Raw genomic sequence first — 14,138 nt, 5'->3', positions numbered from 1 at the left:
ATATTTGGCAAAAATCTGTTACCAGCCGCCTTCCATTAAGCCAAGAACAGTAATCGCACTCACGCACTCGGTCTCTGCACCATTTCCTCTATTCTATCCTTACAACTCTTCTCTCAAGCTTTCCCTTCCTATGGAGAGAAACCTTTTTGGTTGTGGGCCACATTCAGAAAAATATAAGGAGTCGTGGGCCAAACAACAATGAGTCCAGCAGTTTTCAACCACCATCGGCTCCTTAACAGGAAACTTAAAGCCTGTATGGTGTCAACAGCAGTCAGACGAAGCAGTTCAATTCCACAGGGGAGCACTGAGATTTCTTGCCCTGCACACTGTGGGTCCACACCAGTGCCGGTGCTGCCATTACAGCAGTTTTGGCAGCGCCATCAATATTTTGTTTTTCTCCAAGGGGCCACTTAGAAATGGACAAGCAGTTGGCCCAGGGATCATAGTTTGGCCTCCCCTGATGTAGCCTTACATCTAATCAGTGTCCTGCTGTTGTTAATTTGCCTCCAAAGATCTGACTCTGCAAGATTTGATTTTAAAAGAGATGCTAATAATCATATCACAAAATACAATTAACCCAATTCTATTTAACCAAGCTCATTTGAAGACAATCAGCAGCACTCCCTGACCGTAACCATTTTGTGTCACAATCACTGAGCATCCTGCTTAGTAGATACGAGCTCAGCAAAAAAATCTGGACCATGGCTCCTGCATAATTAATAATGTACTTGAATATTTAATAATGTGACTAATTGGTGAGAATTTTTCTTTAAAGTCTGCCGTCACTGTGAAAGCAAACACACTTCAGTTCTTGGAGGTTTATCCTTCAAGTATGACAAATTTATTGTTCATTATTGCCAATATCTGGAACAGTAACACAGATACAAAATGGTGCATCGTACTGCGTAGGTAATGGAAGTGAAGGAGGGATGTAAAGGGACTTTAATTAAAAACCATGTGCCTAAAAATACAATAGATTTGAAGCAATTATTAGCTACGAATTAATTTTACCTGGGATTCATGAAATGACATTGTTGGCTTAACATCTTTTACACCTTAAGAACTGAAATTGGAGAACCAAAATGAAGGGAAGTACACCATTCCTAACGAAAACAAAGAACATGATAGGCTTAAATTCCTAAAGAGGTGCAATTTTAAGGACTTTAATTCTTACTTAAAGCCTGACATCATAAATCCAATTCATACATGTGGTCAAAATATTTGTCTAATAATTTGTCTGTGATCTTTTTGTTTTACACCTCAGTACATATAACCATAACCATATCACCATTTACGGAGCGGAAACAGGCCATGTCGGCCTTTCGAGTCCACACCGGTTCACTGATTTTGTGCGCCCTCTTTCAAGCTGAAATTCCTGATTCAACAATCTGTCCACATTCGTGTCGCAAGGTCATTCACTGCATGGGGCTCCACAGGATTGTGAATCACAAAATGGAGGCTACACATCTTTCGTGTTATCCTCACCTCCACTGTGGCTACCAGGTGGAAGAATCATTTAAGGACTGATCGGTTCCTCTGTTCACAGCTTTGCAAACATGTGGTATTCATCTCTCATCAGGAAACACACTGCTTAGCATTTATCGTTTACTTCACAGTAGCAACAATACAATTGGAATTGTTCTTGCCATTAATTTATTTTCAATGGAAGTCCAACTTGATGTTCATTGAAATTCAAAACCTTAACCTCATGATGCACAAAAGTTGGAAGTGCTTTGTAAATAAATCTATTTAGAATCTCCAAAGCCATAAGGTTTTTTCTGTGGTTGTGCTTCAGATCTTTTGGGGCTACTCCAGTATGTTTATCTGGGCTTCTATTAGCTCTCTGGATAAAACTTCAACATATTCACAACTCTCACTTCAACCGTCCATCGTTCCACAGGGTTCAAGACAGCAACCATCATCCTGGTACCCAAGAGGGCGACAATAACAGGCCTCAGTGACTACAGCCCTGTGGCCCCCATCTCCACCATTACAGCATCTGGTAATGAAACTCATCAAAGCACATCTTCCAGAGACGCTAGACCCATTTCAATTAACGCTTCACTCCGTCCTGGCCCACCTGGAGAATGGCCCCTCACACGCCAGTCTGCTGTTGATTGACTTCAACTCAGCATTTAATACGATGATTCCCCAGCGACTGATGGAGAAGCCATCTTCACTGGGATTCAACACCCCTCTCTGTCCTGGACCTCATAACGGAAAGACGACAGTCTGTCCGGATCGGTAGCAAAACATCGAAATTATCACGCTGAGCACTGGCGCACCTCAGCCTGCTCCTGTCACTGTACTGATCCACAAATACATCACCGGATCCAGCTCCAACAGTGTCATCAAGTTTGCAGATGTCACAACGGTAGTCGGCCTCATCAGCATCAATGCTGCAAAGAGGTGTAAAATCTCAAGAAGTGATGCGAGTGTAACACCCAAGTCAGGATAAAGGAGATGATCGTGGACTTCAGGAGGTCCAGGAATGACAACCCTCCACGACACCTCAACAGATAGTTAAAGATGGAGAGCACAAAGTTCCTTAGAGTTCACTTAACTAGTGACCTATATCATGAATATAAATCTCCTCACTTGTCAGGATGGCGCAGCAGAGACTACACTTCTTGAGAAAACTGAAGCAGGCAAAGCTCTCGTGTGTGGAGTACAACTGTGGTAAATGTGAGGACGTCCACTTTGGAAGAAAAAAATGCTAGATTGAATTATTTAAAATTGTGAAAGATTGCAGCGTGTTTTGCAGAGGATCTCCAGAGTGCTTGTGTATGAATCACAAAGTTCAGCTGGTAAGTGCAAGTTCAGCCGATAAACAAGAAGTAAATAGGAAGTTGGCCTTTCATAGGAGCCATATCGAGAGTGTCCTGGTCGGCTGCAGTGTGGTACCCTTCCCCCCAACCCCCCCTACCCATGATATGGTCTTCCAGGAACATGCAAAATCAATGAGGACACCTTCCACCCCACCCACTGCATCTTTCAGCTGCTCCCATCAGGAGAGAGATCCAGGAGTATCAGAGCCAGCACCAATATCCTGAGGAACAGCTTCTTCCCTCGGGCAGTTAAATTCTGAACAACCAAAGAAACTGCCCGAAAGACGCTCATATGCACAGAACAATAGTTGTTTATTTGTACGTGTGCTACGTCTGGTTATGTATCTGCATGTTTTGCACAGAGGACATCCCACCAAGATCATATAGATGGAGGTCAACTGTGTCGTTCAGTTCCACATTCGGATGACAAATACACCTCACTTGACTCTCGGAGAAAGAGTCTTTTTTTTATAATTTTGTATTTTTCACACTGTGAACCATATCAACCAAAATATGTACAAACGTTTCTCATTAAATTTACACAGTGTCTTTTCTCCCCCTTTTTTTTCCCTTTCCCTCCCTCCCCTCTACCCACACCCCCTCCAAAACCCATAAATATTCAACATATACAATAAAACCATAGAACAATATCTTCACACAAAGGAAAATAAACAACATTATTACACACTGAATCTAGTCGTTTTGTCTACTTATCATTTTCATTCTCATTTTAGGGGATAGAGGTCGTAATGTTCCATGTATGGTTCCCAAATTTGTTCCAACATAGTGACTTTATTTTTTAAATTGTTATTTTTTCCAGTGGAATACATTTATTCATTTCCATGTACCATTGCTGTATTCTCAGGCTCTCTTCCTTTTTCCAAGTTGACATTAGACATTTTTTTGCTACCGCTAAGGCTATCATAATGAATCTTTTTTTTCGCTTTATCCAATTTGAGGCCTAATTCTCTACTTATGTTACTTAAAATAAATATCTGGTTTTTTTTTTGGTATGTTATTTTTTGTAATTTTATTTAGTATCTAATTTAGTTCTTCCCAAAACTTATTTACTTTCGTACATGCCCAAGTTGCATGTAATGTTGTTCCCATTTCCTTCTTACAGCGAAAACATCTATCCGATAATGTTGAATCACATTCTTTTAATTTTTGAGGAGTGATTATATACCCTGTGTAGCCAATTATACTGTATCATGCGTAACCTTGTGTTTATTGTATTCTTCATAGTTCCAGAACATATCTTTTCCCATACTTCATTTTTTATCTTTATGTTTAGATCCGTTTCCCACTTCTGCTTAGTTTTATAGTTTATTTCATTTTCCTTATCTTGCAGCTTAATGTACATGTTGGTTATAAATCTTTTAATTATCATTGTGTCTGTAATCACTTATTCAAAGCTGCTTCCTTCTGGTCATCTCAGTCTGTTTCCCAATTTATCCTTTAAATAAGCTTTCAATTGATGATATGCAAACATTGTACCATGAATTATTCAATATTTGTACTTCAATTGTTCAAAGGTTAATAAATTATTTCCCAAAAATGTTTTCTATTCTTTTGATTCCTTTTCTCTCCCATTTTCTAAAGGAAAGGTTGTCTATTGTAAAAGGGATCAGTGGATTTTGTGTCAATGGTAATTTTGGTATTTGGTAATTTGTTTTTTCCTTTCTAAGTGGATCTTCTTCTATGTAATAAGTAAATGATGCAGTACTGGTAAGTTTTTATATTGTACCAGCTTTTCATTCCACTTATAAATTATATGTTCTGGTACCTTCACCCCTATTTTATCTAGTTCTATCTTAGTCCATTCTGGTTTTTCCCTTGTCTGATAAAAATCTGATAAATACCTTAATTGTGTGGCTCTATAATAATTTCTAAAATTTGGTAACTGCAAACCACCTTGGTTATACCTCTCTGCTAATTTATCTAATGCTACCCTTGGATTTCTCCCTTTCCACAAGAATTTCCTTAATATTCTCTTTAGTTCCTTAAAGAATTTTTCTGTTAAAGGAATTGCTAACGTTTGAAATAAGTATTGTATCCTTGGGAAGACATTCATTTTAATGCAGTTCACCCTCCCTATCAACGTTAGCAGTAATTCTTTCCAATATTTTTACTTTCTCCTTCTTGGAAGCCATCTTCTTTCTCTTCTCTGTATCTTTATCTTCTATTTCTTATATTTTATTTTTGTTATGCTTTGCTTTTTCCTAACTTTTTTCCTATTTTTCTGGAGAGGGCTGGTTTACCCGACTGGCCACTACTCCATCACATGACTCCTCCTGTACATCAGTCTTAAAACTACTCCCAAAATCTTGATGCTCTATCCCCAATTTCAGTCTCACCTGCAAAAATTTTCCTGCTTTTATAATTTTATTTCTATAAATTCCTCTTTCTTCTAAATTTCAGCAAGTTTAGTTCTATCTGACTTAATTCTCCTCATATACTAACCCCCACCTCCAGAATCAACTGAGTGAACCCCCACTGCATCAGTATCCTTTGTCCAGTAAGGAGACCAGAGCTGCATGCAGTCCTCCAGCCAAGGCCTCAATAATACACTGTACAGTTGCAGGAGAACCTCTCTGATTTTTTCCACTCTCATGCAATGAAAGCCAACTTCCTATTTGCTTCTCATTTATCGGCTGTACTTGCACTTACCAGCTGAAATTTGTGATTCATACACAAGCACTCTGGAGATCCTCTGCAAAACACGCTGCAATCTTTCACTATTTTAAATAATTCAATCTAGCATTTTTTCTTCCAAAGTGGACATCCTCACATTTACCACAATTGTACTCCACCCACTGGAGCCTTGCCCACTCACTTAATATATCTATATTTCTCTGCAGACTTGTGTCCACTATATAATTTGTTCTTATTATCTTTAATTTTCAGTAGCTTTCAAAACTTTACTTAAAAATACCACAGTATTTCTAAAAATTATTTAAATCTACCAGAACCAATGGTTCATGCTATCAAAATCCATCAGGATATTCTTCAGTACATTACTGAGTCCTTGTCACTGATCACATCAGCTCTGTTAGCAGGATACAAGCTATATCAGCTCCCCTCCTCCTACTCAGCTATAAAAATATTGCCAGAAGAAATTCATGGAGGTGAGGTAGGTTAAAGGATGGGCATTATTAGCTACCATACATAAGGTTGGCGTAGTACAACGCCTTTACAGTGCCAGCATTTGAGACCAGGGTTCAAATCCAGTGCTGTAAGGAGTTTGTACGTTCTCCAGGTAACTGCGTGGGCTGACCCTGGGGGTCTGATTTCCTCCCACCATTCAAAACGTACCAGGGGTGTAGGTTAATCTGGTGTAAATTGGGCAGCATGGACCCATGGGCCGAAATGGCTTGTTACCGTGCCGTAAGTCTAAAAAAAATTTAAATTAAAAACTAAAATTAAAATGATTGTATCATTAACTGACTGAATTAAAATAACTGAATAAGTGAAGGATCTTTGACCCAAAGTATCAGAACATAAGAACTTGAGAAATAGGAGCAAGAATAGGCCGTCTGGCCTGTCAGTCCTGCTCCGCCATTCAATGAGATTATGGCTGATCTGATCATCGGCTTATCTTCACCTACCTGCCTTTTCCCCATAATCCTTAATTCCCCTACAATGAAAAAAATCTATCCAACCTGGCCTTAAATATATTTACTGAGGTCACCTCTCGTGCTTTAATGGGCAGCAAATTCCCTCTGGGAAAGCAGTTCTTCCACATCTCCGTCCTAAATCTACACCCTGAATCTTGAGGCTATGTCCCCTATTTCTGGCCTCCCCCTCCAATTGAAAGAACTTACCTACTTATATCTTGTCAATGCCTTTCATAATTTCATGTTTGCATAAGATGCCCTGCATTTTTCTACATTCCATTGAGTACAGTTCCAGACGACTCAATCTCTCTTCATAAGCCAAATCCCTTATCTCTGGAATCAACCTGGTGAACTTCCTCTGCACCGCCTCCAAAGCCAGCACATCCTACCTCAAGTAAGGAGACCAGAACTGAAAGCAGTGTTCCAGATGCAGCCTCATCTTGTACAGTTGCAGTATAATCTTCCTGTTCCGAAAATTCAATCCCTCTAGTAATGAAGGCCAACATTTGCCTTCTTGATTTAATTTGCTAAACATATAACATTTGCTGCATCTGCTAACCAACCTTTTGATTCACTCCCAAGTCCTTCTGCACAGCAAAATGCTGCAATTGTTTCCCATTTAAATAATATCCTGATCTTCCATTTTTCCATCCACAGTGGACGTCACATTTACCAACATTCTACTCTTTTTACCAGACCCTTGTCCTCTCACTTAATCTATCTTTAGCTCTCTGCATTGTCTCTGTATCCTTTCCACGATTTGCTTTTGCGCTCAATTTAGTGTCGTATCAGTAAACTTTGACACACTCTATCCATCCTAATACATCACCACCAACTCTAGTATCCTCACCTTCTGTACAAGTCTTTTATGTGGCACCTTATCAAACACCTTCTGGAAATCCAGGTGAACAATGTCCATTTGCTCCCTTATATTTACTGCACATGTTATATTCTCAAAGAACCCCGGTAAATTTGTCAAACAGGTCCTGCCTTCGCTGAATCCGTGCGACATCTATCTGATCGATCCTTTTTGCCCAGATCCTCCCTTCAAGCATTTTCCCAACTATAGATGTTAAACTTGCTGATCTACAGTTCCTAGCCTTTTGCCTACATCCTTTTTTGAATAGTGGCATGGCATTTACCATCTTTCAATCCACCGGAACCTGCCCAAGGTCCAGAGAATTTTGGTAAATTATCACCAAAGCTTTGACTATAACCTGCCCTTTCTTTCAGTACCCTGGGATGCATCCTCTTCCCACTGATGCAAATTAACCTGATGAACATTTCCATCATTTTCTGTTCATGCATAGAGCCATTTGCAACCAAATCAAGTAATTCCTCTCGATTAAAATAAAATGATTACTGTATGCCAACATCTACTGAATGACTATGAAATAAAAGCTGTATTTATCCATGAATTTGCACCACTGAATTGTGCAAAATGAACTATTTCCACAGCAGCAAAAAAAAACCTCAAGGTTCGATGTGATGTTATGTATATACTCTGGTAGTGTCTCCTTACGGCAGCACTACCAAAATGGAGATGTCCACACAGCACCAAGTGAACCAGTAACCGAACTTTATTTTGAATTCATCACACCGCTCCAGACCACCCACTTCCTGTGAGAGGCACGCTGGCTTAGGAAGTGATGTCAGTGCGTCAGTTCCACCGGCACGCAACACATAAGTGGCGCTGTCCCCCGGGCAATCGCGGGCTTCTCCTCGGAAGGGAAGGGGGGCCCACGCCATCTTGTGTAGGATGACTGGAGAAGCGATTCGGCCCATCTAACCACGCAGTCTCTTGGCCTACTACACTCTGGTATTAAATCTGAAATCTGATCTGACATGGGTCCACATCAGTGGTTCAATGAGTCCAACTGGACTCGCGTCAAGAATAACTCATCTTAATAGCAGGCAGATGTTTTCACAATTCAGTCAGTTGTGCTCACGAGAAAGATTTCTGTTATGACCAACATTAAAACTTCATTTTAGAGTACATCTTCCATGCAGGCTGCCTCTCATTTCCCTCCACCCCACATTTTACATACAGTATCTTCAAGTTTAAAAAAAGTGCAGAACTGAAATGAATGTCTACAGACACTGTGGTTGAAGTAAAAATACAATGCTAAAGAAACAGGTCAAACAGTGTACTTTACATAGCAAACATGATAAATATCCAATGTTTTGGGCTTGGCACCTGCCTACATTTTGTTATACCTTGATGAAGGGTGCAAGCCTGAAACATTGGTTTTGTATCTTTATCGACAGTTCGTTATCTTGATGAAGGGCTGAAGCCCGAAATGTTGGTTATAAACATCTTTATCTTTGCTATAAAGTATACTGCTTGGTCTGCTGAGTTTCTCCAGCATTGTGGTTTTATTGCAGGACTGAAATTCTGGTCCAACAATCTAAGAATTTGCTGCCCAGAACGAAATACGGGATAAAATTCAATTCGCAAGATTTCGTATACAAAAACAGTGGCTTTTAAGCTAATTTACTGCATTGGTCAAAACAGTGAATAGAGGCAACTTTTGGACTATATTACTGTATGAAGCCAGACAACTCAACAACTCCCACTGTAAAACACAAGTGCGGACTTGGCAAACTACTTGTTTCTGGGGAGAAAAGTATTTGCAGAGTATAAAGAAGACGCACTGTATGAAACTATTCCATGCTGTTTACAACACTTGTGAAGAAAGCAAATAGCTTCAGCTCACAACCAAAACAATCACATCACCATGGACTAATTCTTCTTTGTTACAAGACAGTACATCCTCTCATTCATCAATGTTGTGGGTTATCAGGAATTAAACAGGCACCATTATGTCCAATAAATACTTATTTCATAGAGGACTGAATTATAATAAGCACGTCAATTATTTGTATGCATTGATAAATATCCCTGTTGTAATATTGCAAGTCATGGTTTTCTCTGCCTTGCAAGATGACAGAAAAAGCCAAATAATGTTTTTATCTTCCTTCAAGTACAAAGTCCATGATCTAAAATATTTAATTATTAATGAATAAAGGGAGGTGAACACAGCAGGCCTTCAAGAATGCAAGTTGGTGTATATTTTTAGCACAGAAAGCAAGCATCAAGCAAACTTGGCCAGGAGAAATGGCAGCAATGGATCTGGGAAACTTACAGAATTCTAATACCACAAGGACACTCAGATTAGTCGTAGTTGCATGTAAATAAACAGTTGTCCTCATTTACTCTCACAACTAAGCTCAAGAGTAAAGTTTATCTTCCCGTATGCAAAGAAGAAATCAATTAAAAGTTCTAATCATATACAATTACAGCACGGAAACAGGCCATATCGGCCCTTCTATCTGATATATAAATCTTATTTTGCAAAGCTTTTAAAGTATCCAGTTTTAATTTTTTTAAAAAGTAAATACAAGATATTACAGAAACTAGAAACATACAACAGATTAGCCAATTTCTGAAGAGAAAAAGCAAATTTTATATGTAGAATTCTTTATTAATTGAATGTAGTGGTTTCTAAAATAAAATAAAATAAAATATTTTTTTTTAAAAGAGAAAAAGCAGAATTAAACATGAACTATTGACTCTAATGTTCTCTGAACTGTTAAAATTTGACAAGAGTGCTGGACCACGACAGCTTGTGCAGCCAACATTGAATATGAGGCTTTGTGGGGGGAGGGCGGGGGTGGAAATCAATCTGGTTGATGACATCATGATGGTAGAGTGTCACTCCATTCTAAACGTTCAAATTAGAAGCAAATTTGTCGTTAGATATAAAATTTTGATATAAAACAATTTTAAAAAAAACCATTACAAGGCCAAAAGGGGCCGGAGCACACAATAATTTAAGAGAACAGCCTCAGTTCCTTCCTTCTTCTACTGAGATCATAACCAGGTTTAATAAAATAAATCCCTAATCAAACAGTCTCAAAGTCATGAGAACACATCCATACTTCGGTCTCCCATATTGCATCCAATTCTCCACCCACACTCACAGAAGATGCACCCTTTTTTTTTTTAAAAAAAAGACCATTTGGCCTTTCACACACACATTGATGTGAAATTTACATTCCGAAGCTGATCAAAATAAATAGCCACAGTTCCATCCACTGTTAATGAGCTGCAAGTATTTAGGTTTATGGAAATAAAACTTCCAGGGCAGGTTTATGGAAATAAAACTACACCGATGTCCATTAATCTTAAAATTGTCTGATTTTTAACCTTCAGTGGTGGCATGCTTCGGTGTTAATGCAAGGTTATCCTGTACAGCTTGTCTCCACTGCATGATGTCTCCCCCGATCCCCATCATTCTCCCCCCCATCCTCGCTCCATCCCCATCATTCTCCCCCCATCCACCCTCCATCCCCATCATTCTTCCCCCATCATCCTCCCCAATCCCCATCCTCCACCCCATTCCCCATCCTCCTCCCCATCCCCATCCTCTTCCCCATCCCCATCCTCCTCCCTATCCCCCATCCTCCTCATCCTCTCCCATCCCCCATCATCCTCCCCTTCATTCCCCCATCATCCTCCCCCTCATTCCCCCATCTCCCCATCCCCCTTATCCCCATCCCCCATCATCCTCCCCATTCCCCATCCTCCTCCCCCATCCCCCTTCATCATCTTTCCCCATTCCCCCATCCTCCTCCCCATTCCCCATCCCCCCTTCATCATCCTTCCCCATTCCCCCATCCCCCTCCCCATTCCCTATCCTCCTCCCCTATCCCCCTACATCATCCTTCCCCATCCCCATCCTCCTCCTCCTCCCCATCCCCCATCCTCCTCCTCCCATTTGCCCATCCTCCTCCATCTCCCCAACCTCCACCCATCTCCCCATCCTCCTCCTCCCCCATCCCCATTCATCATCCCCCCATCCTCCTCCCCCATTTGCCCATCCTCCTCCCCAACCTCCCCCCATCCTCCCCCATCCCGCTTCATCATCCTTCCCCATCCTCCCCCATCTCCCCATCCTCCCCCCATCACCCCATCCTCCTCCTGCCCCCATCTCCCCCATCCTCCTCCTCCCCATTCATCATCCCCCCATCCTCCTCTCCCCAACCTCCCCCATCCTCCTCCTCCCCCCATCCCCCGTTCATCATCCCCCCATCTCCCCCCATCCTCCTCCCCCATCTCCCCATCCTCGTCCTCCCCCCCATCTCCCCACATCCTCCTCCTCCCCCCATCCCCCGTTCATCATCCCCCCATCTCCCCATCCTCCTCCTCCCCCATCCCCATTCATCATCCCCCCATCCTCCTCCCCCATTTGCCCATCCTCCTCCCCAACCTCCCCCCATCCTCCCCATCCCGCTTCATCATCCTTCCCCATCCTCCCCCATCTCCCCATCCTCCCCCCATCTCCCCCCATCCTCCTCCTCCCCCCATCCCCCGTTCACCATCCCCCGTTCATCATCCCCCCATCTCCCCCCATCCCCCCCCCCCCCCCCATCGGACTCTGCGCCTTCCCTGCAGGGCCGGTTGCTAGGCCGGTTGCTAGGCCGGGCCCAGTCCGCGGTCTCCGCCTTACCTTCCAGCCGCCGCAGGTGTGTCGGGGGAAAATTGCGACCCTCTTCCCCCCTCCCACCCCCAAACCCCCCCCCAAACCCCCCAAAGCCGCGCTATTTCATGCTAATCGATCCACCGCCCGCCGCCTCTCCCTCTCGGCGCCTGACTCGTGTGCCGGGTTCCTCGCCGGGCGCTGACCCTGTCCCCGCAGCCGGCTCTCGCGAGAACTCAGGGGCCCTCCCGCGAGATCTGGCAGCCTCAGCACCAGTCACTCGCCGGTTGCCGTGGCAACCCAGTCCCCGCCCCCCCCCCTCTCTCTCTCTCTCTCTCTCTCCCAGGATGCTCACCTGGACAGGTAAAGCAGGTAGCAATGGAATCAGTTAGATGGGCCCCACACCGGTTAAACTAATACAACTGCTCAGCTACAGAGATAAAGTATGAGGTTAAATCCGAATCCGAATTTATTGCACGAATACGTCCGAATCCGAATTTATTCCACGAATACGTCCGAATGAGAATTTATTGCACGAATACGTCCGAATGAGAATTTATTGCACGAATACGCCCGAATCCAAATTTATTGCACGAATACTCCCGAATCCAAATTTATTGCACGAATACGCCCGAATGAGAATTTATTGCACGAATACGTCCGAATCCGAATTTATTGCACGAATATGTCCGAATCAGAATTTATGGTCATGAAATTCAGTGTTTTTCAGAAGCACCCATTCATATTGTAACCATCTTATATTAAAATTAAAAATGTTAACACAATAGTGGGTAGCGGGCCGAGCGGGCGCACGACGTGGCAACGCGAGCCGGCGCGGTTCTGCGGGCGTGCGGAACCCGAATGCGGACACCTGCCTACTCACCTAATGGTCCGCCCGCGAGGGATACCCAGTGCCGAGGAACGGCACGTCGAGTCCCCCGCCGAAAGGGGCGGGACACTTACGAGGCTAGATTTGAACCTGCCGGTCCTGTGGATCGACAGCAATCTCGCAGTGACGTCCCACCTCATCAAGTGGAGCCCGGGACATGGGGTGTGTAAAAGAAGCCTGTAAACTCTGAATAAATCAGTCTTGAGTTGACTACTCTGGCATGTGTTTGTATTTCTTTCGTGACTCGACCGTAGTAGCCACTACAAGTGAATGAAAAGTAAGGCAGTGTACTTTGGTTCATTGGTTCTCATGAAATTTAAAATTGTGGAGCACAGGGCCATATAAAAGAAAAAAAAGTGTCTCTATCCCAAACAATATGAGCGCACTGTAAGTGCCACAGATTTCCCAAGTGATCAATGATCTTGCAAGTATTAGAGCCAGCATTACCAGGAAAGAGGATCAGCTCCTTCTGATGGGCAGTGAGAATGTTGAATGACCAAAGGAACTGCTCACACTAACCCCCTGAGACTCTCACAATCACTATTTATATGCATAAATGAAATGCTTGTCCTGCATATGAATTGTTTGTCTGTGTGTAAGTTACGTCTGGTTGTGTGTTTTGCACCGAGGACCAGAGTATGCTGTTTCATCACGATGTACTTGTATAATCAGATGACAATAAACTTGACTTGAATTGAGTTGATCTTTTTAAATAATATAGATGCAGCACATTCCCAGGCTGCTAAGGCTTCCTTTCTTGTGTGTGGTTCATTCCAATAGTTAATTGCATGATTACATTTTGCAGTGAGTCGCCATTTAGGCTTTCAGGAGATTGATGTCACCCATGCAAGCTCGATGTGCTCAGTGCACTGGCATTGCTGGTCAGGGTTCTAAAATGTTTCAAGTGGGTTATTGGCTCCCGATGTCATTATATCATTTAGAAATGTATATTAGGAGTCAATTACAGTAAAATCCCTGTTTTCTGGAATTCAAGAATCTGGCAGCCTCCAGCAATCGGCAAAAATAAAATCAAGGAAAATAAACAGGTAAAAAAATATTGAAATTTAAAACTGGTGCACCTCGCCATTAGTTCACCAATCCATGCATTGCACAGTCAGTTTGTTTTCATTTCTTTATTGATTTACATCATCTTGAGTATAGACTTTTTTGCACCTGGAGTCAAAAAAAAACAATCTCAGGGTTATATGTGACGTAATGTATGTACTCTCTCAGTAAATCAGAATTTTGAATTTTGAGGTAGGGTTATAATGGATTAAACCCAGGTTATAATCCAGTTCTGGAGCTGTGAGATGTCACCTCT

At 42.3% G+C, this 14,138-nt stretch overlaps 1 protein-coding gene across 4 annotated transcripts in view; it reads right to left on the bottom strand.

Annotated features, from left to right (window-relative positions):
* Positions 1-12,004, bottom strand: part of scamp5a (secretory carrier membrane protein 5a) — a 71,141-nt gene extending 59,137 nt beyond the window's left edge. For 3 of the 4 annotated variants that reach the window (XM_069902680.1, XM_069902679.1, XM_069902681.1), the window contains exon 1: positions 1,012-1,110. In XM_069902680.1, coding sequence (XP_069758781.1) covers positions 1,012-1,046 — 35 coding nt within the window. In that variant the 5' untranslated portion in view covers positions 1,047-1,110. Of the gene's footprint in view, positions 1-1,011; positions 1,111-11,958 lie in introns of those variants that run through there. The other variant, XM_069902682.1, reaches the window with a different exon arrangement.
* Between the last annotated feature and the right edge of the window lie 2,134 nt (positions 12,005-14,138).

The sequence above is a fragment of the Narcine bancroftii genome, chromosome 11, assembly GCF_036971445.1.
Source record: "Narcine bancroftii isolate sNarBan1 chromosome 11, sNarBan1.hap1, whole genome shotgun sequence".
Taxonomy (NCBI): domain Eukaryota; kingdom Metazoa; phylum Chordata; class Chondrichthyes; order Torpediniformes; family Narcinidae; genus Narcine; species Narcine bancroftii.
This window is presented reverse-complemented; position numbering and strand designations above follow the sequence as displayed.